This window comes from Talpa occidentalis, unplaced genomic scaffold, assembly GCF_014898055.3.
Source record: "Talpa occidentalis isolate TD23 unplaced genomic scaffold, MPIMG_talOcc4v2.1 talOcc4.3, whole genome shotgun sequence".
Lineage (NCBI taxonomy): Eukaryota > Metazoa > Chordata > Mammalia > Eulipotyphla > Talpidae > Talpa > Talpa occidentalis.
The window spans coordinates 33116585-33143536 of NW_023603184.1; the positions used below are offsets into that span (position 1 = coordinate 33116585).

At 40.2% G+C, this 26952-nt stretch overlaps 1 protein-coding gene across 2 annotated transcripts; it reads left to right on the forward strand.

The window, feature by feature from the left end:
• The first annotated feature begins 1778 nt into the window (after window positions 1–1778).
• On the forward strand, window positions 1779–25511 carry LOC119255518 (L-lactate dehydrogenase C chain). Of its 2 annotated transcripts, none has more exons than XM_037522741.2 (8): window positions 1779–1860; window positions 4495–4629; window positions 13013–13130; window positions 17925–18098; window positions 19037–19210; window positions 22492–22609; window positions 23309–23432; window positions 25235–25511. In XM_037522741.2, the coding sequence occupies exons 2-8, from the start codon at window positions 4504–4506 to the stop codon at window positions 25397–25399; spliced, it is 999 nt and encodes a 332-aa protein (XP_037378638.1). In that variant the 5' UTR covers window positions 1779–1860; window positions 4495–4503; the 3' UTR covers window positions 25400–25511. The 2 variants fall into 2 exon arrangements, with proteins under 2 accessions (XP_037378638.1, XP_037378639.1); XM_037522742.2 differs by lacking the exon at window positions 1779–1860 and adding an exon at window positions 1907–1954.
• The last annotated feature ends 1441 nt before the right edge of the window (window positions 25512–26952 follow it).

Below are 26952 nucleotides of genomic sequence, written 5' to 3' on the forward strand. Positions count from 1 at the left end.
TAAAAAGAAGAAATACTTTTTTCATTTTTTTTAAGGATTTATTTTTACTTTTATACAAGAATTGGGGCACAGGCCAGAGATGTGGGGGATGAGAGGATTCACCAGAGACAGAGCAGGGAACAGAACAGGCAGAAGGATGGACCCAAGTACACTGCTGAGGGGAGCAGCGGGTGAGACAGGAGAGGTCTGTCTCCCCATGTGGGTTTCTCCCTGGCCGGCCAGGAATCGAACTTGTGTTGCAGTGGCTGCAGATTGTTTCATAGGTTGCGTCTTAACCCCTGCGCCACCAGGGAGGCCCAAGAAGAAATATTTTAAGCAATGTTACTGCATGACATCATAGACCATAGAATGGAAAATGGATTATTCTTTAGATTTTGAGAAGGATTCAAGTGCAAATACCCATCAAAAGATGGAGGTGGTTGTGTCCCCTTCTTTGACATAAATTCTTGATGATGTAAATTTAAATCACCCTCACAGAACAAGACGTGGTCTTTCCCTTTCAGGAAGAATTTCAAACTTTCTAAAGAGAATTTCCAACTTCATTACTGTGTTAGGAAATTACAGAACATAATACTTTTGAAAATATCAGCAAATGCATGATAAGTGCATCAAAACGTATGTTCATCAAACTCAGGTTGGTCATTTCCAAGTCCACCCTTTTTTACTTACATTCCTTTTCATCCTTGACGACCCCCTTCAGCATGCCCTCTTGTAACAGGGTGGTCCCCAGGAAAGGGGAGGTTCTAGGTTCCCTGTCCCACCCAAAAGCAGGGTGGAGCTGAGAAGGGAGAGCAGTAGTTGGAGAGGAGACTGAGGAAGGAAGGAAGCAGGATGGAGAGCCCGAAGGAGACCTGGAGGAGGCACATGAAGCTGAGAGATGTAAAGAAACTGTGCTTGCTTTTTGGTCGTGGACTGGGTGACACAGATGTGGGTGAGAGACCCGTGGGGAGGTGACAATGGCAGTTTTTGTCTTGACTTTGATTTTGCTCTTTTCCTTCCAGGTTTGTCTGATTGTTCCTGATCCTTTTCTGAGGGTCCCCACTGGAAGATGCTTTAGACTTGTGACAGGCTTTTGGGCCTTGCTCTGGGCCAAATCTGCTCGGGTGAACTTTTACCCACGAGGGGACGGGCAACTTTGGGTGCTTGATTTAGAAACTAGATTCTTTGCCTTTCCTGTATTGTTTCCTAATTGTATTAAAGTTCCTTTTCATTCAAGTCTCATATGTTTTGTGTTGATGCAGCAGATGGCAGAACCTATTTAGAGCAGGCAGGTTTGGGGGGTCTGGGGTGCCCCTCTCCCTGCCCTGTAACACTCTCACACACAGGCACACAAGGTGGGCTCAGGCCCTGAGCTCAGCCCAGGCACTTCTCAAGGTGGCTGCCCAATGTCGATATCGCCTCAACCAACCACTGTCACTTCAGGCTTTGGAAGGAATCTCCTCAGGACTCTGCCATGAGCTGGCATCACTATAAGTATAGCAGGTGCCCCTGAAGTAGTGTTCTCGCCCGCGCAGGCCTCGAGTTGGCCCTTCACCAGCCAGCCGGGGGGGTTTTGGGGTCCATTAAGCCTCCGCCCTAAATTAATTTCCAGGTCTAGGCCGGCTCTTAAAGACCGTCCAGACAGTATTCTACAAACTGACAGTCCGCGGGTGTAACAGACTCGGACACAGGCCCAAGCAGGCCAAGAGGACTTTGAGTAGCTGACAATGCGCCTGCGCCTGAGCCGGCCGCGAGGCGGGGTTGCGTGCTGACGTAGGAGCGCCGTGAGGGAGCGCGCATGCATGCGCGCATGCGCGGTGAGCGAGTAACGGTCGCCGGCGTCGAGCGAGTAATGGTCGCTGGTGTCACACCTCACCTGCGGTTAGTTTTTTTGTTGTTTGTCTTTTTAAGTCTTCCCTGAGGAGGGGGCGGATTTCAGGCCACCTGTACTGAGTGGAGGCGGGCAGAGCCATCTGTGAGTGTCTGGACTGGGGTGAACACATGGTGCCTGGGGACAGGGAGGCGTCTACGTGCATGTGGGTGCCCGGTGTCCGTTGTTGATAGACTGGCTCTTCTTTGCTTAATAAAGATGTTGGAAGTTTATTTAAAATGCAAATATTTTGCTAACATGTTGCAAATATTTACCTACAGCTGTACATTTTCAGCTAGCCTCCCTTTCCAATATTATATTTCCATTAGGTCTGTGACATGATGTAGTTGATAACTTTGTGCATAAATTGCAAAGATGTAGGTGAGGCTGACAAGCACAAGAAAGAAATTTCATTAATGGCCATTAGAAATGGGATTTCGACTCTTCCGGCTCAAGGCGCCTGGGGAGCCGCGGGCCTCGGTGCGGACATGGCCAAGTCCAAGAACCACACCACTCACAACCAATCCCGAAAATGGCACAGAAATGGCATCAAGAAACCCCGATCCCAAAGACACGAATCTCTCTCTTTTTTTTTTTTAAAGATTTATTTTTATTTATTTACTTATTTATACAAGCACTGGGTACAGTCAGAAGCGCGGGAGGGCGAGAGAATTCACCAGAGCCAGAGCGGGGAGCAGAGCAGGCAGAAGGACCGAAGTACACTGCTGAGGGGAGCAGCGGGCGGCAGGAGAGGTCTGTGTGCTATGTGGGACCCTCCTCCCGTGGCTGGGGAGCAGCCGGGGATCGAACTGGCGCTGCAGAGGCTGCGGGCAGCTTCGCAACCCAGCGCTCAACCGCTGCGCCACCGGGGAGGCCCAAGACACGAATCTCTTAAGGGGGTGGATCCCAAGTTCCTAAGGAACATGCGCTTTGCCAAGAAGCATAACAAGAAGGGCCTGAAGAAGATGTAGGCCAACAATGCCAAGGCTATGAGTGCACGTGCTGAGGCTATCAAGGCCCTTGTAAAGACCAACACGGTCAGGGCTAACATCCCAAAGGGCAGCAGCCGCAAGCTCAGCTGACTTGCCTACATCGCTCACCCCAAGCTTGGGAAACATGCACGTGTCCGCATCGCCAAGGGTCTCAGGCTTTTGCGGCCAAAGGGCAAGGCTCAAACCCAGGCCAAGAATGCGGCTGCAGCACAGGTCCCCAAAGGAACACAGGCTGCCAAAGGTACCCAGGCCGCCAAAGGTGCCCAGGCCCCCGCAAAGCCTTAAGAATAGAGAACGCTGTCCGCCCGTGTGAGGACAGAAGGACTGGTGTCACCCCCTAGGCTGCTGTCGACAGGGCACTGGTGTCTTCCTGTGCTATTTGTACAAATAAATCTGAAGCAGAACCTAAAAAAAAGAAGTTGGATTTTGAGCAGGAATTTAGAAAACCTCAATAAGGGACCAGGAAAAAGACTAATTGCAATAAAGTAAAAATCAAAATCAACAAGCAACTATAGACCAGAGACGCACTACAGTGGGGGGCCGGGGTGGGGGGGGGAGGAGATGAGGGATTAGGGTCAGTAAAAGGGGGTGGGGATTGTATGGGGAATATAATCAAAATGAAAATGCATACATTATGCAGAAATGAAAAATGATGTAAGAATTATATAAAATAAAATAATTCATAAAAAAGGAAATTGGATTTTGAAGGGCAGCCTAGTATTTTGTAGATTCGCAATAGGTAGGAATTATTCATATTATTGTCGGTCAGTTAGCAACATATTATGAACAGGTTGGGCTAACTTGGGGGTCATGTATTAATGAATTCAATTATACCAGGAACAAAAGAAGAGAAAACTTAAAACCAATTTGAGTGCTATAAAGGGTAAGATAAAAGGCAATCCTTTCGGTAACAATAGAGGTTAAGAAATAATGTTAATGACCAGTTTTCTGAGTGAAAATAACATTTCAAACAAATTTATTTCCTTGGTTCATGAGAAAGAACATTCTGATAGCAGTGCAACTGCATAAAATCACAATGCTGCAGAACATTACATCAGAATGAGATTGAAAAAAAAATCACAGGGCAGCAATGGGCTGGTAAACTACTAAACTTATGAAATAGAGTTCAATAAAATAGGAACCCAATGTGGTTCCTATGTTGAAGAAGGCCATTCATATTCTTAATTACAACAAAGGCATGGAAACATTTTAGTTAAGACCAGATATTTTCATGTACTTACTTTGGTAAACTGAAACTAACTTCACAAATTCCAGATAGATAGTTCTTGCTCTCTCCCTTCACACCCACTCAATCTGAACATTCTCAGTTTCCCACCTTCCCTCCTCACCTCGCCAATATTCTGCATGCTCAGGAGATAGTTTCTTTGATTTTTTCTTTTTATTTTATTCAACTGTGTTTGAAACTAGTCCCCATAAAGCGGGCCCTAGGACTGGCCCGCTGACGGCCAGTCCTGCGACGCCAACTTCAGTATTACTGTTCCTCCCTCTACTGGCACCAAGACCAGTGTTCAGATATGATGGGAAAGGGAACCCGGGGGAATTCCTTCCATGTTAAGTGTGGTGCGTACCTCCTTTGCTACCTGAGTGATTAATTTAGGGAGTTTAATCCTTTGAAATTGCATTATACCTTAGGTTTTCAAAATGGCAACTGTCAAGGAGCAGCTTATTGAGAATCTAATTGCGGAAGATGAACTCTCTCAGAGTAAAATAAGCATTGTGGGAACAGGCGCTGTGGGCATGGCTTGTGCTATCAGTATCTTACTGAAGGTAAGTGATGAGCCATCCCATGGCTCACCATCAAATAAGCACTTTTAGGCCTTATAGATGTTGTTAAGTTCAGGGTTGTAGGGTTAATATGTATCCTCATCTGATTTTGACAGAATCTTAGGAACATGTATTTGGAGTTTACATGTGTCTAGGCATTCCTAAACTTTATTAGTGGGACACACTGATTGGATTATTCCATAATATAACATTGTGGAAGTGCTTCAGGACCTTGCCTTTCTGAGTAATGGGTGAAAATCATATTTCCTGATGGCTTCTACATAAAACATTTAAAAAAATTGTATGACATGCTCATTGTAAAACCAAAAAGTACCAAGTTTGATGACATAATGAATTTCCTTTAATCTTCTGTTTTCAGAGCATCTGTTCACACGTGTGCTTGTCTGGAGAAATGTCCTTTGAGTTCTGTGCCCATTTTCAAATCCAGTTATTTGTTGTTGCTGAGTTGAGGGGTTCTTTTTCTATTCTAGAAATTAATCCGTTACCAGACACATCATTTTCAAGTATTTTCTCCTACTCCATAGATTTGCCTTTCATCCTGATTGTGTCCTTTGATGCACGGACATTCCTTAATTTTAATGTTCATTTTTAAAAAATGTAGTTCAAAGTGTCTTTTAATTTTGTTCCCTGTGCTTTTGGAGTCATATCTAAATAATGAATCCTAAATCCAACGTCATGAAGCTTTCCTCTTATGTTTTCTTCTAAGAGTAGTTTTAGGTCTTGCATTAGGTGTATGATCATTTTTGAGTTAAATCTGTATATGGTCTAAGGTAAAGAAAGGGTCCAACTTCATTCTTCTGCATGTAAATATCTAGTCATCCCATTACCGTTGGTTGACTGTCCTTTTGAAACGGGCAGAGCAGGCCACAAAAGAGGCCACAGAGTTTTCTGTACCTACAAGTGGTGACTGCTTCACCCAGGTACCAACAATAAACAGCTCTTAGAGGCACCAGGCCCAGGGCCTTTGGTGCTCCTTTCAGGCAACGTCAGAGACAGGACTGAGGCCCAGTCTGTAACAGAGTCCTTCGGCTTTTCTTCCCTCCATGGAGGGCGGCAAGTTGTTTTCACTCGTTAGAACAAGAAGTTGTTCACAACGCTGGGATATTGTTTTTGCAAATTTTTCCTCATTCAGGTGTATTGTTTTGGGAAGAAAATCATTCTTTCATAATTTCAAGGTTCTTTCCCTTTTCCTGGTTTTGATTTTTCATTTTATTTATTTCCCAGTTTGAGTATAGTGATTTCGTCCTGCAGAGTGTGGCTTTTATGTAATGGATCTTTCTCTCTTTCATTACTATCAGAAACCTTAATTAAATTACTTCTTCGAGTTCTCAGTTCCATATCTACTGCTGACAGTATGGACTCAAGCTGCTGTTTCCCTTGAACTTCACTCCTGCATTGCTCTTCTTTTTTCCTTAGCGGATCCCTCAAATTGCAGCATTCTTGTTTCACATTTTGCTGCATTAGCTGTGATTTTATATCTTTTGTTTCTGATAGCTTCTTTTGTAGTGCACAAATCTCATCTTTCATTTTTCTAATTTTTTCCATTAGTAGTTCACAGTGATTATCTTTAAGTTCAAATAATCATTTATGTGGACAAATTAAATCCTGGGATTTACAGTTCATGCAAAGTTGTTCCATTAACAACATACAATTCTCATGTTTAGGGTAAAGCAAGTCACAATCCCTTGAAGCCATTTCAGATGTCTGAGTTATATCATCAAAGTCATCCATAGGATTGATTTCCTTCTTCTCATTAGGTGTTTTCTTTACAGGCCTTCTGACATTCGTATCTGGGTCATGTCTTCTGCCCTAATGGTGATTCACCATTAGTCCAGCGCCAGCTTTCTCTTCTGACTTCACCTAGAAATTCTGATGAAGAACACGTATCATCGCTTTCCTTTACTACCTTCGTCGGCGAGCCAGGAACCCTTCTTCTGACATTCGTATCTGGGTCATGTCTTCTGCCCTAATGGTGATTCACCATTAGTCCAGCGCCAGCTTTCTCTCTGACTTCACCTAGAAATTCTGATGAAGAACACGTATCATCGCTTTCCTTTACTACCTTCGTCGGCGAGCCAGGAACCCTTCTTCTGACATTCTCACCTGGATCTTGTCTCCTGGCATCTACATTCACTGGAGTTCGAATAGCAGTCTTTTCCTTGGCTTGACCCACAGGATCTGATGAAGACCATGAGTCAGTTTTGCTTTCCTTTGCTCTCTTCTGCAAGCCAGGAACCGTACTTTTGACATTCTCATCTGGGTCATGTCTCCTGACATCTGCATTCACTGGAAGTTCAGCACCAGCCTTCTTGCTGGTTTCACTCACGGTGAAACAGGGGCGGAGAGGCTCAAAAGAGACCACAGGGTCTCTGAGGCCAGAGAGCCACCCAAAAGGCAAACAACCAAAAGCTAAAGGACAGTGCCTGATAAGAGGACGGGTCACTGTCTGTGGGTTCTCACCCACGCACACAATTGCAAGAGACCTTAGACTCCAAAAATAACAACCATGGGGTTTATTTACAAAGGGGAAATAACAAGCTCACTGTACCCACAAGTGGTGGCTGCCTCACCCAGGTACCAACAACAAACAGCTCTTAGAGGCACCAGGCCCAAGGCCTTTGGTGCTCCTTTCAGGCAACGTTAGAGACAGGACTGAGGCCCAGTCTGTAACAGAGTCCTTCGGCTTTTCTTCCCTCCATGGAGGGCGGCAAGTTATTTTCACTCGTTAGAACAAGAAGTTGTTCACAATGCTGGGATACTGTTTTTGCAAATTTTTCCTCATTCAGGTGTATTGTTTTGGGAAGAAAATCATTCTTTTATAATTTCAAGGTTCTTTCCCTTTTCCTGGTTTTGATTTTTCATTTTATTTATTTCCCAGTTTGAGTATAGTGATTTCGTCCTGCAGAGTGTGGCTTTTATGTAATGGATCTTTCTCTCTTTCATTACTATCAGAAACCTTAATTAAATTACTTCTTCAAGTTCTCAGTTCCATATCTACTGCTGACAGTATGGACTCAAGCTGCTGTTTCCCTTGAACTTCACTCCTGCATTGCTCTTCTTTTTTTCCTTAGCGGATCCCTCAAATTGCAGCATTCTTGTTTCACATTTTGCTGCATTAGCTGTGATTTTATATCTTTTGTTTCTGATAGCTTCTTTTGTAGTGCACAAATCTCATCTTTCATTTTTCTAATTTTTTCCATTAGTAGTTCACAGTGATTATCTTTAAGTTCAAATAATCATTTATGTGGACAAATTAAATCCTGGGATTTACAGTTCATGCAAAGTTGTTCCATTAACAACATACAATTCTCATGTTTAGAGTAAAGCAAGTCACAATCCCTTGAAGCCATTTCAGATGTCTGAGTTATATCATCAAAGTCACCCATAGGATTGATTTCCTTCTTCTCATTAGGTGTTTTCTTTACAGACCTTCTGACATTCGTATCTGGGTCATGTCTTCTGCCCTAATGGTGATTCACCATTAGTCCAGCGCCAGCTTTCTCTCTGACTTCACCTAGAAATTCTGATGAAGAACACGTATCATCGCTTTCCTTTACTACCTTCGTCGGCGAGCCAGGAACCCTTCTTCTGACATTCTCACCTGGATCTTGTCTCCTGGCATCTACATTCACTGGAGTTCGAATAGCAGTCTTTTCCTTGGCTTGACCCACAGGATCTGATGAAGACCATGAGTCAGTTTTGCTTTCCTTTGCTCTCTTCTGCAAGCCAGGAACCGTACTTTTGACATTCTCATCTGGGTCATGTCTCCTGACATCTGCATTCACTGGAAGTTCAGCACCAGCCTTCTTGCTGGTTTCACTCACGGTGAAACAGGGGCGGAGAGGCTCAAAAGAGACCACAGGGTCTCTGAGGCCAGAGAGCCACCCAAAAGGCAAACAACCAAAAGCTAAAGGACAGTGCCTGATAAGAGGACGGGTCACTGTCTGTGGGTTCTCACCCACGCACACAATTGCAAGAGACCTTAGACTCCAAAAATAACAACCATGGGGTTTATTTACAAAGGGGAAATAACAAGCTCACTGTACCCACAAGTGGTGGCTGCCTCACCCAGGTACCAACAACAAACAGCTCTTAGAGGCACCAGGCCCAAGGCCTTTGGTGCTCTTTTCAGGCAACGTCAGAGACAGGACCAAGGCCCAGTCCATGATAGAGTCCTTCGGCTCCTCTTCCCTCCGTGGAGGCGGCTACTGGATGCTTCTTTTTCTCTTTCTTCGGAGGTTGGAACCGTCTTCTTTTCTTTAGGGGTCTGGCGTTGTTTCTTTTTCTTCTTCGTGGGCTCTGGTCATCTCCTTTTCCGGGGGCTCCTGGGTGGTCTCCTTTTTCTGGGGCCTCTGGGTCATCTTCTTTTTCTGGGGGCTCCACTCGTAATCTCCTTTTTCTGGGGGCTCTGGGTTGTCTCCTTTTTATTGTTAGTTTCATTGCAAGCCTCATTTGGTTGCTGTGGAAACAGCGTATTTTCACTCTGTACTTGAGATAATCTTTTCTCTAAGGATCCTGCTTTTGGGCTTCTCTGGTGGTGCAGGCAGTTCAGTGCAGCACTGTGAAGCAATCCGCAGCCTCTGCAGTGTGGGTTCGATCCCGGCCTGCGGCAGAGATACTCACATGGTGCAGCAGACCTCTAGTGTCTTGCCTGCTGCTCCCCTCAGCAGTGAAATTCAGTCAGTCTGCCTATTCTGCTCCCCACGCTGTCTCTGGTGAATCCTCTCATCCCCCACACCTCTGGCCTGTACCCCAGTTCTTGTATGCATAAATAACTTTTTTTTTTAAAAAAAGGATTGTGCTTTCTCATGTGTAAACGAACTTTTCCTTGTTCATTCTGATACATGAGTTCAGTTTCCTCCTTTTGACATTGTGTTTGATTTAGGTCTCTTTGGACCTTTTCTAAAGCCAAAGTCTTTCCTCTGAGAGCATCTTTGCTGTGTTCAAGCTCTATTTGCAGGATGTCAATTTTACTTTAAGCTTTAAAAAGCTGTTGACAAGCTTATTGTCATCTTTGAGGGTAGACGGATCAAAAATTCATTTTTTCTGAGACCAGCGAGCCACCCAAAAGCCCCCAAAGGCCAACAACCAAACCAAGAGCTATAGACTTAACAAAGGACAGTGCCCCTATAAGAGGACAGGTCGCCGCCTGTGTGTTCTCACCCGCGCACACAACTGCAAGAGACCTTAGACTCCAAAACAACAACTATGGGGTTTATTTACAAACAGGGGAAACAGAGTTTTCTGTACCCACAAGTGGCGGCTGCCTCACCTAGGTACCAACAACAAACAGCTCTTAGAGGCACCAGACCCAGGGCCTTTTGTGCTCCTTTGAGGCAACGTCAGATACAGGACTGAGGCCCAGTTCATGAAAGAGTCCTTCGGCTTCTCTTCCCTCTGTGGAGGGCAGCTACTGGATGTTTCTTTCCTCTTTCTTCGGAGGCTGGAACCCTCTTCTTTTCTTCAGGGGTCTGGCGTCGGCTCTCCTCCTTCGGAGGCTCTGGTCGTCTCCTTTTTCTGGGGGCTCCCCGCGTCATCTCTTTCAGAGGCTGTGTTCAAGCTCAATTTCCAGGCTGTCAATTTTACTTTTAGCTTTAAAAGGCTGTTGACAAGAAGCTTATTGTCATCTTTTAGGGTAGATGGATCAAAATTCATTTTTCCCTCTAAATGTAACTGCTCCTCTCTTGTCCCTTGGAAATTAAGTTCTAGGTCTCTCTCGGATGTCTGACTTGGATCATGATCTTTTACAGCAGTATCCAGTCTACAGCGGCATGATTCAGCTTCTGTTTTCAGTGTTTCTTTTTTTTTGTTTTTCATTTTCCAATTTAGAGTTTAGCAAGTTATTTTCACTTGTTAGAACAAGAAGTTGTTCACAATGCTGGGATTTTGTTTTTGCAAATATTCCCTCATTCAGGTGTATTGTTTTTGGAAGAAAATCATTCTTTTATAATTTCAAGGTTCTTTCCCTTTTCCTAGTTTTGATTTTTCATTTTATTTATTTCCCAGTTTTAGCATAGTGATTTTTGTCCTGCAAAGTGGGGCTTTTATGTAATGGATCTTTCTCTTTCATTACTATCAGAAACCTTAATTAAATTACTTCATAGGGCCTCCCCTGGTGGCACAGCAGTTGAGTGCTGGGCTGCGGGTTTGCGCCCGTTAGATCCCCCACCACCAGCGAGGGTCCCACATGGCACGCAGACCTCTCCTGCCGCGCCTGCTGCTCCCCTCAGCAGTGTATTTCGTCAGTCTGACTGTTCTGTTCCCTGCTCTGTTTCTGGTGAATCCTCTCACCCTCCTGTAAATCTGGCCTGTACCCCAGTTCTTGTATGCATGAATAAATACATCTTTTTAAAAAACAAAACAAATGGCAGTTATTGAGCTTGAGGAGCAACTGCCACAACTGATTTATGGTGTGGCAGCAGGGTCAAAAGGACATCACTCTCCTGCCAGCTCCCACCACTAAGATGACTGGGTTCCAGTAACACTTTTCCCACTGGATGTCTTGACACACTATCAAAAATTATTTGAATATATATGAGAATTTATTTCTGGAACTTTATTCCATTAGTCTGTATGTCTAACATGTCATTAATGCACTCTTTTGATTACTGTAGCTATGTGATAAGTTTTGTAAAAAAGGAAGCATGAAACCTCCAACTTTGTTCTCTTTCAAGATTGTTTTAGCTATTTGGAGTCCCTTGAGAGTCCATATGAATTTTAGAATGTATATTTCTCCAAAAAAAAAAACAAAAACCATTGGGTCCAATGTCAGTGGCAGCAGACAGTTTGAGCCACAGCAGCTGGAGGGGATCAAGGCCAATGATGAGGTCATACTTATCACCATCAAGCCAAATGTGGTCAAGTGAGCCCTGGTAGGAGAGATCACCAAGTGTTTTTGAGCGGGAGAGATCACCAAGTGTTTTCTGCCTTGTTGCTCTGAAATTGATACAGGTTTCTGAAGACCTTTTCAAGGAACACTGCATTGACTGAAAGGACTGTTTGTTCTTTGCTGGCCTGGCTAAATACTTGACTCAGGGCCAGTGGTTGCCATGGTCTTGGAGGGACAGTGTTCTAAAGACAGGCGGAGTGATGCTTGGGGAGACCAACCTGGCAGACTCCAACCCTGGGAACATCCACAGGGACTTTTGCATCCAAGTTGGCAGGAACATTTTTCATGGCAGTGATTCTGTGGAGAATGAAGAGGAGATTAGCTTGTGGTTTCATCCTGAGAAACTAGTATGTTACAAGAACTTTGCTCAGAACTGGATCTATGAGTGATTGAAAGCAGATGCAAGTGTTTCTCCCACTCCAATCCCTCTCCCATAGGCAGGGGACCAGGTTATAGCAAATATTTCTGAGAACTTTCTTAGAAGCTGGGAGAAAACTCTTATTAGAGTGGTGGTCCCTGTATAGTATTATGTGCTACTATCAGATTAAAATGTTTCACCCCTTTCCTCCCAAAAAAACGCCACTTGGGATTTTTTTTTTAGGAAACAGTTTACTTTCCATTAACATTATTTCCATTTTCTTTTTAAAAATCTGTGGAAGAACAGCTTAAGACCACTCAGTTATTCCCTCCAGTATTCAGGGAGAACTGCTGAATAGGTACAAATGGCACCTGTGCACTTCAGACCAGTTTGTGACCTCATGTTCAGTAGCAGTAAACTTGGAAGTAGGAGAAGTCCATTCACCCTGAAATTCCTCCTCGACCACAGCCTTTTCATCAGTGGCCTGCTCTTTCTTTTCAACTTTTTCAGAATTTATGTAGAAGTAGAGATCAGGTGTGACCTCCTGTGAGAGATAGTGCCACGCAACTGCCGGGGTCAGCATCTACTATATAAAACACACCGAATGAACTCCCTTGTTGTTTCAGGGGTTGGCAATGTCCACACAGTGCAGAGGAAAGTTTATGTTACATAGAATAATGGTTGGGTTTGGTTATATGAGCATCTGCTCCGAGATTGGAGGGCCAATGTTAATTGTATTGTACTGAATCACAAGGATGCATACTAAAAGCAGCTCGTTCAACTGGGGAATTAGGCATTTGGGTTAAATATAATAAAATCCTTGAAAAGAATTTTATGACTTTTCATTGGTTTTAAACTTATCTGAACCAATTCTTAAAAAATTGAAGGCAAAAAAATTAAAATTTCCCCCCTATATTCTATTGTAATTACCTTGATTTGTGGTCATGTTATATACCTTCAAAAAATTGTCATTTTTATAGCATTTTTTATTAGAAACAGAAAAATGAATTTGAATAGAAAATTTGAATTTACAGTGACCACAGAAAAATTCTTTTCATTCTTGTAAAGCTCAAGCACAGTTTTCAGAATATTTTATTTAGAACTTTTATGTATCTTAGGGTTTGGCTGATGAACTCGCCCTTGTTGATGTTGCAGAGGACAAATTGAAGGGAGAAACAATGGATCTTCAACATGGCAGTCTTTTCTTTCATACTTCAAAGATTACCTCTGGAAAAGGTTAATTTTAGCTTCAAAAGTTATTTCAAGAACTTTTAAAGAAGTAATTATTTTTACCAAACTGATGTTCATAGGTATAAATTAAAAGTGCTATCATTTTTATTGGGACATATGTTTTAAAAGTTAATTTTTTTAAAAAAAGAACATTATAACTGAAAAATAAAAAATATAAAAATATAAATTTCTTCTGTTAATGGGCTTATGTATTCATTAATTCTATTTATAATGGACATTGTATTTATAAATGCTTTTTAAAATTGTCATTTTTATGTATTTTTCCAAGGATAAGAAGTCTTGAATGCTTTTGTAATGTTATTGATATAGTTAACCATATTCTTTAACCTGGCTTTATTTTTGTGTTTATATAAGGGTCAGGTTTCAAGGCCACAGACCACAGGAAATGGAGAGCTTAGCCCCTTTAGTATTAGTACCATGTGTTAACCAATTGAGAAATCCTGGAGAATTAGGAAAAATAATTATTTTATCTATCATACCCTAAAGTTATAGTCAAGATTTTGGTAATGTAATTCAACAGATGTACTTTCTGCTAGAAGTCCTCTTACCTAATATAATTGAAACTGATGGTGGTTATTTAATTTTAAATGCTTGCTAGAAAGAGCCACCATAAATATGCAGTATACATAAGAAGTTCTTTTGCAGGTTTTCTGGTTGTAGGGCAAGTCCTTTGACTATAACTCAGCTGATTGGAATTTTGCAGCATCCTTTTTTAAATTTTTTTTTAAATTTTTTTTTTTTTTTTTTTTTTTTTTTTTTTTTTTTTTAATAGAGGCCATACATGCACTGGGTACAGTCAGTGAGAGAATTCACCAGAGCCAGAGCGGGGAGCAGAGCAGGCAGAAGGACCGAAGTACACTGCTGAGGGGAGCATCTGCACGCCATGTGGGACCCTCCTGGGAGGCCCTTGCAGCATCCTTTTTTAAACCATAACAGTAGTGATCATGTCAATTGTTTTGAAGTACTACCAGAAATTTAAGATAATCATGAAGCAATCTGATCACAAACTACTGAATTTTTTTTTAAGATTTATTTATTTTTATACAAGAACCGGGGTACAGGCCAGATGTGTGGGAGGGTGAGAGGATTCACCAGAGACAGAGAGGGAAACAGAGCAGGCAGACTGACCGAAATCCACTGCTGAGGGGAGCAGCGGGTGAGACAGAGGCTGCGGACAGTTTCACAGTGCGGCGCTCAACCGCCTGCGCCACTAGGGAGGCCCACAAACTACTGAATTTTTATGATTTTTCCTTCAAATTTTTTATTAAAGTTTTTTTTAAAGATTTATTTATTTACACATAGAAGAACGAGTGTAGGCCAGAAGTGTGAGGGTTGAGAAGATTCACCAGAGACAGAGTAAGGAGCAGAACAGGTGGATCTACACTGCTGAGGGGTGGCATGGGCCAAACAGGAGAGGATCTGCTGCACCATGTAGATTAGCTCCCTAGCTGGGGATCAGATTTAATGCCACAGTGGCTGGCATTAGCTTGATAACACTGAGATTTTAACCCCTGTGTCTCTAGGGAGGCCCCATTTTCATTCTTTTTCATTTTTCTTCCTGACACCAAAAAGGATTTTTTTCAAATTTTATTGATTTGCTAAGTATTTACATAACTGTATAATTCTGGGAGTACAACTTCACATCTCCATATGTATACTTTTCATATACTCTCCACCAAAGCTCTAGTGCCAATACCCTGTCACCTTCCTCCCCACCCCTTACCTTCTCACCCTGTATCCTCTCCTGTAACCAGTATATTTTTCAAAGAGCCTTAAGAATTATTTTTGTCTTTTGCCAGTTTGTTTTCTTTGGTCATTTTTATTCCACAAATGAGTGAAACCATCCAGTAACTTTCACTTTCTGGCTTATTTCACTTAGTATAATCACCTCCAGAGCCATTCATTTTGTCTCAAGAGGTAATATTTCATTTATTATTACATTTAGTGTGTATTCCATAATTTCTTTATCCATTTGTCTATTGATGAACATTTAGGTTTGTTCTGTGACTTGGCTATTGTGAATAGTGCTACTTTGAACATAAAGTGCATGAATCTTTCCATTAACAAGACACTTGAAAAAGAACAAGTTATAAGAACAATTTGAAAGCTTTTGTTAAGACGATAATAGACTATATTTATTACCTGAAGGTAGAGAAGAATTTTTAAATGCAAACACATACAAACACAATAAAGGAAAAAATATAAATTTTAGAGTTTGTGCTTATAAAGACACATCATAAAAGCACTCTTTAGACAACAGATTTAGAGAAGATATTTGCAACAAAAACAACTCATGAAAAGTGTTCAGAATAAAAGTACTCACATAATAAGATGAGTATACATAGCACATAATAAGATGAGTATACATAGCATTTTTCTTGTAGAAAAATGTGGAAAGACATGAATGTTTCATCAGAGAAGACACTCAAATGGCTCATAATTGTATCACAGGACAATCTTGCTAGTAACCATGGAAGGAAAATAAAAACCATATTAATGTTCTATTATCCACCCATTAGATTGGCAAAAGTGTGAAAATACTATGTGTTTCTGAGGCTGTGGAACAATAGGTGCTTGCATGTATAATAGTTACGAGTGTATTATGGTAAAATCACTTTAAATACACTTTCTGATAAACTGGTGGTTCAACAGGAACATATTCTACAACCCAGAAATTAATTCCTAGGTATATTCACCCCTCTCCCCACCAGAAAAAAACAAAAAACTTGTGCACATGTGCATTGCATGCAAGTACAGGAATGGACAGCCTTAAAATGGAAATAACTCAATGAATACCAGTATTATATAAATTATGCAGTGTAATATTACACAGCAGTAAAAGTGAATGGACAACAGTGACATTAACTTGGATGAATATCAGATATATAATATTTATCCAATGTAATACCTTATGATTCAAAACCAGATAAAACTTAGTATGTTGGTTAAATATGAATAGGTGGTAAAACTTTGTTTTCAAGGTAAGGCGGTGATTTTCACCAGTGAGAGGAGGTTGGAAACGTCTGAGTATGAAGATTACAGACATTATCTATTAGGAACACACAGGGGCTTTCAACATATTGGTGATATTCTATTAATTTTGTGATTTTTAGAGAATTGTTAAATTGTTAAATATTGTTAAATTGCTAAATATTAAATTTAATATTTAAAATTTGAACATATATTTTATCTCTGAATAATGAACACTATATCTCATAACATTTTGAAAATACATTTTAATGAGCCCTAATGAGGAAGAGCAATGGAACTTTGGTTATCCACAGATGTTTTTAATTGTCTCATATGTACAATAGTTAACACTCAGCCTAAGATCCTGGATTATAGAAGGAACCATAATCAAATATGAGATTAGAACTTGTTTATTATGGAGCTTATGATGAAGGTAGGGGTATAAGTAAAACAATCATGGGACTATAACATAAGTACTGTATATAAGGGCTATTTGAGAATTATAGGCAGTGCTTTAAAAATTCAGTGAAGAGAACAGTATTTATGAATATGATTAGGAGATGCATAACAAGAATTGGCACTTGACAAACTTACATGATAATAGTGATAATTGCTAACATTTATTGAACATTTAACATGTGGTAAGCATTGTTCTGTATACTGTATATTAGCTTAACTGAATCATGGCTAGGAACAATAGTTTTTGTTATTTTTTTAAAGATTTATTTATTTTTATGCAAGCACTGGGGTACAGGCCAGAGGCGCAGGAGGGTGAGAGGACTCACCAGAGACAGAGTGGGGAGCAGAACAGGCAGACGGACCGAAGACACTACTGAGGGGAGCAGCAGGCGAGACGGGAGAGGTCTGCCACGCCATGTGGGTTTCTCCCTGGCGGGCTGGGAATCAAACCCGCGCTGCAGAGGCTGCGGACAGCTTCACAGCACTGAACTCATCCTGCTGTGCCACTGGGGAGGCCTAAGAACAATGATTTTTAAGAACCTTATAAAGAAAAGCTTTTGTTAGCTTAGTCTTGTAGATAAGGAAATGAGGGTCAGAGAAGGTAAAATATTTGCCCAGGGTCCCACAGCTAGAGAGTGGCAGAGTCAGGATATAGGTAGTGAGATCTCAATCTTTGGGCCAGAAGATTGGCAATTTTGTCACTGGGGATTGAGTTATATTTAGAAAGGAAAATAAATAACAGGTAAGATGATGGCCTTGGTAGAATCAGGGCACCTGAAAAATATGACTAAAATATTACAAGGTAATTTGGAGACATTGTAAAAAGACTAAATGTTTTATTTTGGTATATACTTTAATTGAATTTATCAGTAATATTTCAAGTAATCTATCTGAACTATGAAGAGATGACTGGAGAAGTTGCAAGAGTTTTTTTTGGTTGTTGGTTTGTTTCTCCTCAAAGTCAGGTGGAAAGAAGGGAGAAAAGTAGGGATGAGAAAGGTCACAGAGAATAAAAGATGACTTTGGATTTCCATGTTTCTAAGAAACCAGAGAGCTTGAGTTGTCCTCGACCTTAATAACATGAGAATGTGGACTAAGGGGGTTGGCAGGTTCTGTTGTTATTACTTAAAAAAAAAAAAAAGCCATATAATAATGTATGTCATAGTGACAAGGCTTCCTACAGGTTATGCAAATAACAGTTACAACATGGAAAAATATTTATTACAACTGTCAGACATGAAAGTAGATCAGTACTTTAATACCAAGGACATATAATACAGTTTTAAAGAATTAATGCACAATAATTTATGGCAATCTTGATCTAAATATTATTTTTTGTTTCCTTTTAAGACTGTAGTGTATCTGAAAACTCCAAATTAGTTATTATAACAGCAGGGGCACGACAGCAAGAAGGAGAAAGCCGCCTTGCCTTAGTCCAACGTAATGTGAATATCATGAAATCAATGATTCCTGCCATAGTTCGTCATAGTCCTGAATGTAAAATACTTGTTGTTTCAAATCCAGGTGAGTATTTTATCCTCCTTATAACCTCATAAGGATGATATTTCCATACCATTTCTTTTTATAATAACTTTATTGAGGTAATGTTTATATATGATAATCTATAATCTATAGATTATACAGAATCTATAGGTTTTGATTAACATTTTCCTGATGATTAATGATGTTGACATCTTTTCATTGTACCTGTTAGCCATTGGTATGTCTTACTTGGAAGGCATGTCTGTGTCAGACAGAGCTAAAATTCAGGGTCTTTGTGTTTTGTTTTGTTTTGTTCCCCGAGCTTTTATACACCTGTATGCAGTTCTGGGCATTGATGTAACCTTATTCTAGATAGGAGATGCTAATAATTTAGATGAGGCTGTGGTGATGAAGAGTAGAAATCTAGACTCTCTTAAGGAGGTAGAATTAACTACCTGTTAGATATGTAGTTAGATACATACTTTATCTCAAAGGAGGAGGATTTTTTGCTTGCTTAAAAATTCCAGTAGTGGGCCCCCTGGTGGCGCAGGGGTTAAAGACAGCACTATCAAACTCACCAGCCACTGCAGCACAAGTTTGATCCCCAGCCAGGGAACAACCTACATGGCTCAGCTGACCTCTCCTGTCTCACCTGCTGCTCCCCTCAGCAGTGTATTTTGGTAGATCTGCCTGTTCTGCTCCCCACTCTCTCTGGTGAATCTTCTTACCCCTCTCACCCTCACACTTCTGGCTTACACCCCAGTTCTTGTATGCACAAATAAATCAATCTTTTAAAAAAATTCCAGTAGTGAATAATTTAACCTTTATAAAACCTGTGAAGATTTTTCATATTTGTTAATTTACTTCACTTTTAACTCTATAACATACCTTAGTTTAATTCTAAGACAATCTATTCAGAAAAGCAAATTGAAAAAGGAAGTTACTATTGATTTTTTCTAATAAGAGATTGTTCTTCCTAGTGGATATTTTGACATATGTGGTCTGGAAGTTGAGTGGATTTCCGCCAAGTCGTATAATAGGAACTGGTTGTAATCTAGACTCTGCCCGTTTCCGTTATCTAATTGGAGAGAAGTTGGGTGTCCATCCCACAAGCTGCCATGGTTGGATTATTGGAGAACATGGTGATTCTAGTGGTAAGTACAAGCCTATTATCATTATGTAGTCATAATTATCATTATATAACCTATCACTAATGGTGTTTATGTTCTTCAAAGTATTTTTCTGATATTAATATAGTTGCCTGATTTTTGTTTTATTCTATTTTCCTAGTGTATTTTTTTATTTCTTTACTTTCAGTCTTTTGAGTCATTGATTTAGTTACCTCATAAAATATGCAGAGAGCACATAGCTGTTTGAAAAAGTCAAGTGTTTTCCTTATCTGAAGACCTTACTGTGGTTTTAAAACCACAGTTTTAATTTTTTTAAACATTTATTTATTTATGCATACAAGAACTGGGGTGCAAGCCAGAAGTGTGGGGGTGTGAGAGGATTCACAAGATAGTGGGAAGCAGAACAGGCAGATCTACTGAAATACACTGCTGAGGGAAGCAACTGGTGAGATAGGAGAGGTCTGCTGCGCCATGTGGGTTGCTCCCTGGCTGGCCAGGGATTGAACTCATGCTGCAGTGGCTGCTGACAGCTTCATAGGTTGTGTCCCAACCCCTTGTGCCACCAGGGAGGCCCCAGGTCTTGTATCTTAACTCAGGTCTTCTGAAAGTCATTACAAATAATTTTTCCAGATATGTTTTAATTTTTCACATTTAATATTTTATGATTTTATTTGTTAAAAAAACAGAACATTTTGGTTAGTATTAATGAATATTTTGGATTGTTAGAAAAGTCATGACATATTTTTCTATTTTTCAAGCAAAAATGCATCATGATTTTTTTGACAACCCAGTATTTATTTCTTAATTAATTTTTTTATTTATATCTTTTACATCATTGTGTATTCCCTGTAAAATTCCCACCACCAACTCACCTGTGAACCATCACTTTAGTCCCCTGTGCTCTTCTGTACCTTGTTTTGATCCCTTTCCTCTCCCTCCCTCACAGAATGTCTCTGATTTATGGTTGCCTGCTAATTTTTTTTATTACTCTTTTTTTCCTGATCCCTATTCGACAACCCAATATTTAATACTCCTCTTAGTGAGATTTTCTTATACTTCTCTTGTTTTTTTCTGTTTTTCTGTTGAGTTAATTAAACTTTAATTTTGATTGTATACTCACTTTTTACATGATTACCTATAAATTTTAATATTCATATTTAACCTAAAAATTATAAGTGCCTTTTCCCTTCTTTGGAAAAGTACATTGATCTTAGAATGCTTTAAGTTTGATCATACTCTTTCTGTCATATATGTAATTATAAGTTACATATCTGGTTTTCTCCTATTTTTATATCCCCCTCACTAAATTTAATTATTATTATCATTATTTATTTTTTTGTGGGACCCTCGCCAGCGGCCGAGGAACAAACCGGCGCTGCAGAGGCTGTGGGCAGCCTCGCAGCCCAGCTCTCACCAGCTGCGCCACCAGGGGAGGCCCTAATTTTAATTATTATTATGTAATTAGTCAGTACCTGTTTTGACTTGTGTTAATGTTTCCCAGTTTTATTGCTTGTCTTTATAGCCTGCTTCTAACTCCTTCACCTGGATTCTATTCTATTCTTCTTGAAGTACATACTGTTAATTTTTTTTTTTTAAATGGGATATTTTAGTTTCTCCTTATTTCTGAAAGACAGTTTAATTGCTATAAGACTCTAGGTTGACAGTATGGTATTAATTTCTTCCTCTCTTCCCTCTAGTTGCTTATAATATTTAGCCCTTTCTTATGAATTATTCTCTTTGTGGATTCTGTACTTGTATGTTGTTTTAAAATGCCTCCTATACCACATCATTATAAATAAATTATACTACATATATTCAACACTTTATAATTTTATTTCTTACATTTGCCTTTTTGGTCCAGTCGAAACTTTTTATATGTAGTGTAGAGTAGTAACCTAACTTTATAAAAAGACCCACTGAACTCAGTAACTGATGTGGTTCTGTAACAGGGTGGTTCCCAGGGAAAGGGGAGATTTCAGTTCTCTGCCTCACCCAAGGGAGGGTGGAGCTGAACAGGGAGAAGGAGAAGCTGGAGAGGAGACAGGAGGAAGGAAGAAAGAAAGATAAAGAGCCAGGAGGAGACCTGGAGGAGGTACATGAAGCAGAGAGATATGTGAAGAAGCTGCGCTTTCTTCTTGGTCATGGACTGGGTGACACAAACGTGGGTGAAAGGCCCGTGGGGAGGTTAACAATGGCAGTTTTTATCTTGATTTTGATTTTGCTCCTTCTGTCCCAGACATGTTGGACTCCTTCTGCCCCTTTCTTACGAGTCCCCACAGGTGGTGCCTTAGACTTGGGGCAGGTTTCTGGCCTCAGTGGCCTGGCTTTGGGCCTACCCTGTTTGGCTGGGCACTTACCCACGAGGGGATGGGGAACTTCGGGTGCTTGATTTAGAAACTCTATTCTTTCCCTTAACTTTATTGCACACTAACTGTATTAAAGTTCCTTCCCATTAAAGGCCTTACACAATAGGGCCTCCCTGATGGTACAAGGGGATAAGCACTGCACTGTGAAGCGGTCCGCAGCCTCTGCAGCATGAGTTCGATCCCTGGCCAGCCAGGGGGCAACCCACCTGGCGCAGCAGACTGCTCCTGTCTCACCTGCTGCTCCCCTCAGCAGTGTATTTCAGTCAGTCTGCCTGTTCTGTTCCCCACTCTGTCTCTGGTGATCCTCTCACCCCCCACATCTCTGGCCTGTACCCCAGCTCTTGTATGCATAAATCTTTTTTTAAAAAAAAGGCCTTACACAACAGAGTATGTTTTGACTTGATGCAACAGATGGCAGAACCTATTTAGAGCAGGCAGGTTTGGGGGTTCTGGGGTGCCTTGCATGCTTACCTGTAATAGTACTGAGAAGAGTTCATTCATACATATATATGTATATATATTTGTATCTATGTGTATATACATATATGTATATATACATATACACACAACCCTTTTTTTTTTAAAGTTTTTTTTTTTTTTTTATTTATACAATAGCTGGGGTACAGACCAGAAGCACGGGAGGGTGAGAGGATTCACCAGAGACAGAGTGAGGAGCAGAACAGGCAGATGGACCGAAAGCACTACTAAGGGGAGCAGCAGGCGCGACAGGAGAGGTCTGCGGTGCCATGTGGGAATCTTCCTGGCCAGCCAGGAATTGAACTCGTGCTGCAGAGGCTGTGGACAGCTTCACAGCGCTGTGCTCAACCCGCTGCGCCACCCGGGAGGCCCACATACAACCCTTTAAAATTGTGATAATACAGGTTTTGCAACACTATGTTTTAGGTATAGAGTTTTTACCTTGAGATCTACTTCTTTCAGTGCCCTTATGGAGTGGGGTGAATGTTGCTGGTGTTCCTCTGAAGACTCTAAACCCTCAATTAGGAACAGATTCGGACAAAGACCAGTGGAAAAATATTCATAAACAAGTTGTTAACAGGTAATAGAATTCATTCAATTTCTTAATGCCTTAAAGTTTAAGAACAAATTTCACAGACAAAAATACTGAGTCCACTTTGATGGCAGTGCAAAAATATAATACATATTTATTGTAGAAAATAAGAAGATTCAGAAAAGCAAAAATAGATAAGACCACTTATAAGTCTATCACTCAAAAATTAATCACTATCAATTTCTTTATGGAGTAATGTAATTCTGAAGTTCTTATAAAAAATGTATATTTTTTACAAGTCTGAGATAAGAAATTGCATAACTAGGACTTAGCTATTTTCCTTTGAAAATGTATCATAAGCATTTCCCATGTTTCTATAATTGTTGATTTAATGATATATTCATAGGAAAAATGTACACATGACTTACAATTATATAAAGTTATGTTGGTACCCTTGTAACAATTTTAAGTAGTCAGATATATATGCGGTAGCTATCAAGGTGATCATATTCTGTATTTGGATATATAAGCAGCAATACAAAAAAGTTAAAGCTAGTTTCATCTTGAGTGGCACAGTTGTTCTAGTAATGTGCCTTTTTGATAAAAGAAGGGTGAATTAATAAAGTGAATAGTGAGGTTTATATGTTTATAATAAGTACAGAAACTGTGATCGCATATTCATAAATAATTTGAAAAATACTATGTTTTTCTGAGTTCTCATGAATTTTGTTTTTTCTATAATGGTAGTGCCTATGAAATCATCAAGCGGAAGGGGTATACCTCTTGGGCTATTGGATTATCTGTGACAGATCTGGCAGAATCAATATTGAAAAATCTTAGGAGAGTGCATCCAGTTTCCACTATGATTAAGGTAGACTTAAGTTGAATCTTCATGTATCATTCTTTCCTTTAATACTTATCAAGTCCATACCGTATGCCAGGCATTATACATGTTGAAGATACAATGGTGAATAAATAAGCTAGAGGCCCTGAAGTCATAGTTTTTAATGAAAGAAGTAATCTTAATAAAACAATTAAAAAGGTTAATATGTGATAACATTATGCCAAGTGCTATGATGAAAAACTACAAAATGCTAAGAAAAGTTAACTGCACTTGGATGGGGGCCATTGGTGGTGGTTAGGAGAGGCTTACTATGACAGAAAAATGTGACCTAATTGGAATAATGAATAGGAGTTAATTTGGAGAGCCCTAGAAATGATGAGCGGGAAGCTTGGCTGAGTAATGCCTGTGTGTGTTGAGCTATCATGGGAAGCTGAGAAGCACTGTTCTAGACTCAGAGAGTCTTTTATTTTTTCATTGTTAGTTCCTGACAACTTTATAATCAGACTTGGAAAAAAACATTACCTTCTAGTCACCTCCCCTAGCCCTAGTCCTAGACTCAAGGGAGGTGTGATGAACTGCTGAGCTGTCTTATCTTCCCCCTTCCATATGGAGGGGGGTGAAGGCTCACTTGTAGGTATGTTTGCATTGTGTGCCCAGACCTTTATAGGTTCTGGTAACTGCTTGTATGGCCTTGGCTCCAGCTACAGTGTTGGAGGGAGCATAGTGGGGTTGCGAAGGTTTCATATGCACAGGATAGGGCAGTGGTCATGGCTGCACCTACTCTATGGTGCTGTCCATCATGGGAAGTCCTGGATAGAAGTCAGGTGGGGACAATAGAGGGTAAGGAATATATTCCATTGTCTGCTGGTGGAAGATAGACACAGACCCTGTTGTGTACCCATAGGCTCCATTATAGGCTTGACCTCTGGAGACGGGAGATGATGCTTCCTATACCATTCTTTGCCCAAACTCAATGGTGCTCTCTGCTCTAGAGATCAACCTGTAGGAAACAGAACCTCTCCAATTACTTCCTGCTTCAGACTTCACTGTTCTGTTGATGTGAAGTTTACACCAAACATAGGCTGCTTGATTTCACAACCTTCCTTAGATAAAATAGTATCATGAAGGACTGCACGATATCCTTTCTGTTGGACAGAAAGATGGCCCAGTAAATGATAGACAGTGCTATCCTTGTTCCTGTTGAGGCCCTTTGATGTTCTTCATGTCATTGAGCACAAGTTCCACATGTTCATAGGACAGCAGGATGAGGATGCTCTTGGCATTATCTATGATCACTCTTCGGCTCTCTGAGTAATTATTATTGAGCAGCACCGTTTCTCTGATATATTCTTTTTTTTAAAAAAAATATTTATTTATGCATTTAAGAACTAGAGTACAGGCCAGAAGTGAGGAGGATGAGAGGATTCCATCAGAGATAGAGTGGGGAACACAACAGGCAGATCAACTGAAACAACACTGCTGAGGGGAGTAGGGGGCGAGACAGGAGAGGTCTGCTGCGCCATTGTGGGTCACCTCTCTGGCCAGGGATCGATCTCATGCTGCAGTGGCTGTGGATAACTTCATAGCGCTGTGGCTTAACCCCTTGCGCCACCAGGGAGGCCCCCTTTCTGGTATATTCTAATTGTGAAGTTCTTTTTTTTTTGTTTTGTTTTTGTTTTTGTTTATTTAATACATTTATTGTTATAGTCCAATGAAAAATTTCTAGTTTTGATATGAAGACAATTCAACAAGTAAAATAATTGTGAAGTTCTTGCACAGCTGCTTTGTCATGTCAGGGTACTGAACAATAATCTAATTTTGCCTTTCAGGATTTATATGGAATAAAGGAAGAAATATTTCTCAGTGTCCCTTGTATCTTGGGGCGAAATGGTGTCTCAGATATTGTGAAAATTAAGCTGAATTCTGAGGAGGAGAATCTTTTTAAGAAGAGTGCAACCACTATTTGGAATGTCCAAAAAGACCTGATAATTTAAAGCTTTTTAATGTCCCACTGTTTTAAAATGAGATAGCAGACTGTGTATTTTACACATTGAAAGTATTGCATATAATCTGTCAAAAATAAAAGACAAACACTGGAACCTATGACATAACTCCAGTCTCTGAAAGCTAGAAAAGTGAAATGGCAAGAGATTTCCCTTCTTTATGAGTCCTCTACTAGCTCTATTGCAATGAACCCAGCCTGTACTTATGTAAGGTATACTTTTGAGTGTATCATATATGTAAGAGTTGCCTTCAGGCTTGGCAGAATATGTCTAATAATTCATTATAATATAGAGCTTATGGTTATTTTCACAAAATAAGTACTTTTTAGGATATTGAATTTTCATCTTGTGTTTTTTCCATTAGGGCACCAACATTCAGTTTATATTGCTTCATTAATTTTATGTGCGTAGGTATAATCTTGACTAAGTACTTATTTTAAACATCAAGTATATCAGGAAGAAAATAGAAATACAACTTTATGGTGCAAAAATAATCTTCAACTCTGCAAGAATTATACCAGTTCATGTAAATTCAAATACAGTTGGTTTGGTATCTGTTGAAATAACAGAGATGCTTCGACCATCCTCTAGGTCATTTGTTCTGCAAACTACTATGCTTGCTGTGGCATGGTTATGTGATCAGTACCATGTGATTTCTGCCCTCAGTGTTTCCCAGTGAGTATTTAAGGTTCCTCAATCAATTGATTAATGATGAGTGCTTTGTCACAGTTAACTGGCACCTCCTTTATGGTGTCCAGGGTTCATGTAAATATCTCACACACACATATAACACATAGGCAGTATTTCCTTGACTCCATAAAATTTGAGGCAGCTACAGAAAATATGCAATGAAACAAGTAAGAAATCAGGACCAAGGTAACTTACAAATTTACATCAAGATAGCCTCAGTAGGAAAAATAAGAGGCAGATATGCAGGCCTTGAGACTTTACAGGACTGGTGGACGTGTTGTACTATTCAGTCAGTCAGGGTTCACCTCTGCTATTCTTACTGTCTTAATAGCTTGCTTTCTAGTCATCTTCTATTTAAGATGATTAGTTTCCCATTATTTTGTTCTTTTTCCTTGTTTTTCAATTCTTCCCTTGAATGTGCAAAATATGGTTTATGAGTAAATTTAAGTTAGAATGAGGAGAAAGGTTGCATTTTCTGTGGATTTTGCCTTTTTTTATAGCTCCTTTTTGTACACCAAGTTAAAACTTCATTTTAGGGAACCCTTACAGAGATTGAAAGACTGTAAAATACAGTTTTTACGGGAACGTTATAGGACTTAAAACTGCTTTACATCCTGTATTCTTAGCAATGCAACATTGTCTCCAAGGAGTGAAAATTCATTTTTGGTAGGTGACAAAAACTTAGATATTACAAAGTTTTGGCTCTCCAAACCTCAAACCTACCAGACACAATCTTATTCCTTAATACTTAACAGTGAGGGGCAGGGGAAGAGGGAGCCGAATGATTGGGGGGAAGATGCCTAAAAAGGCTCTTGAGGGAGAAAGAATTTAAAAAAAAAACACTGCTAAACATA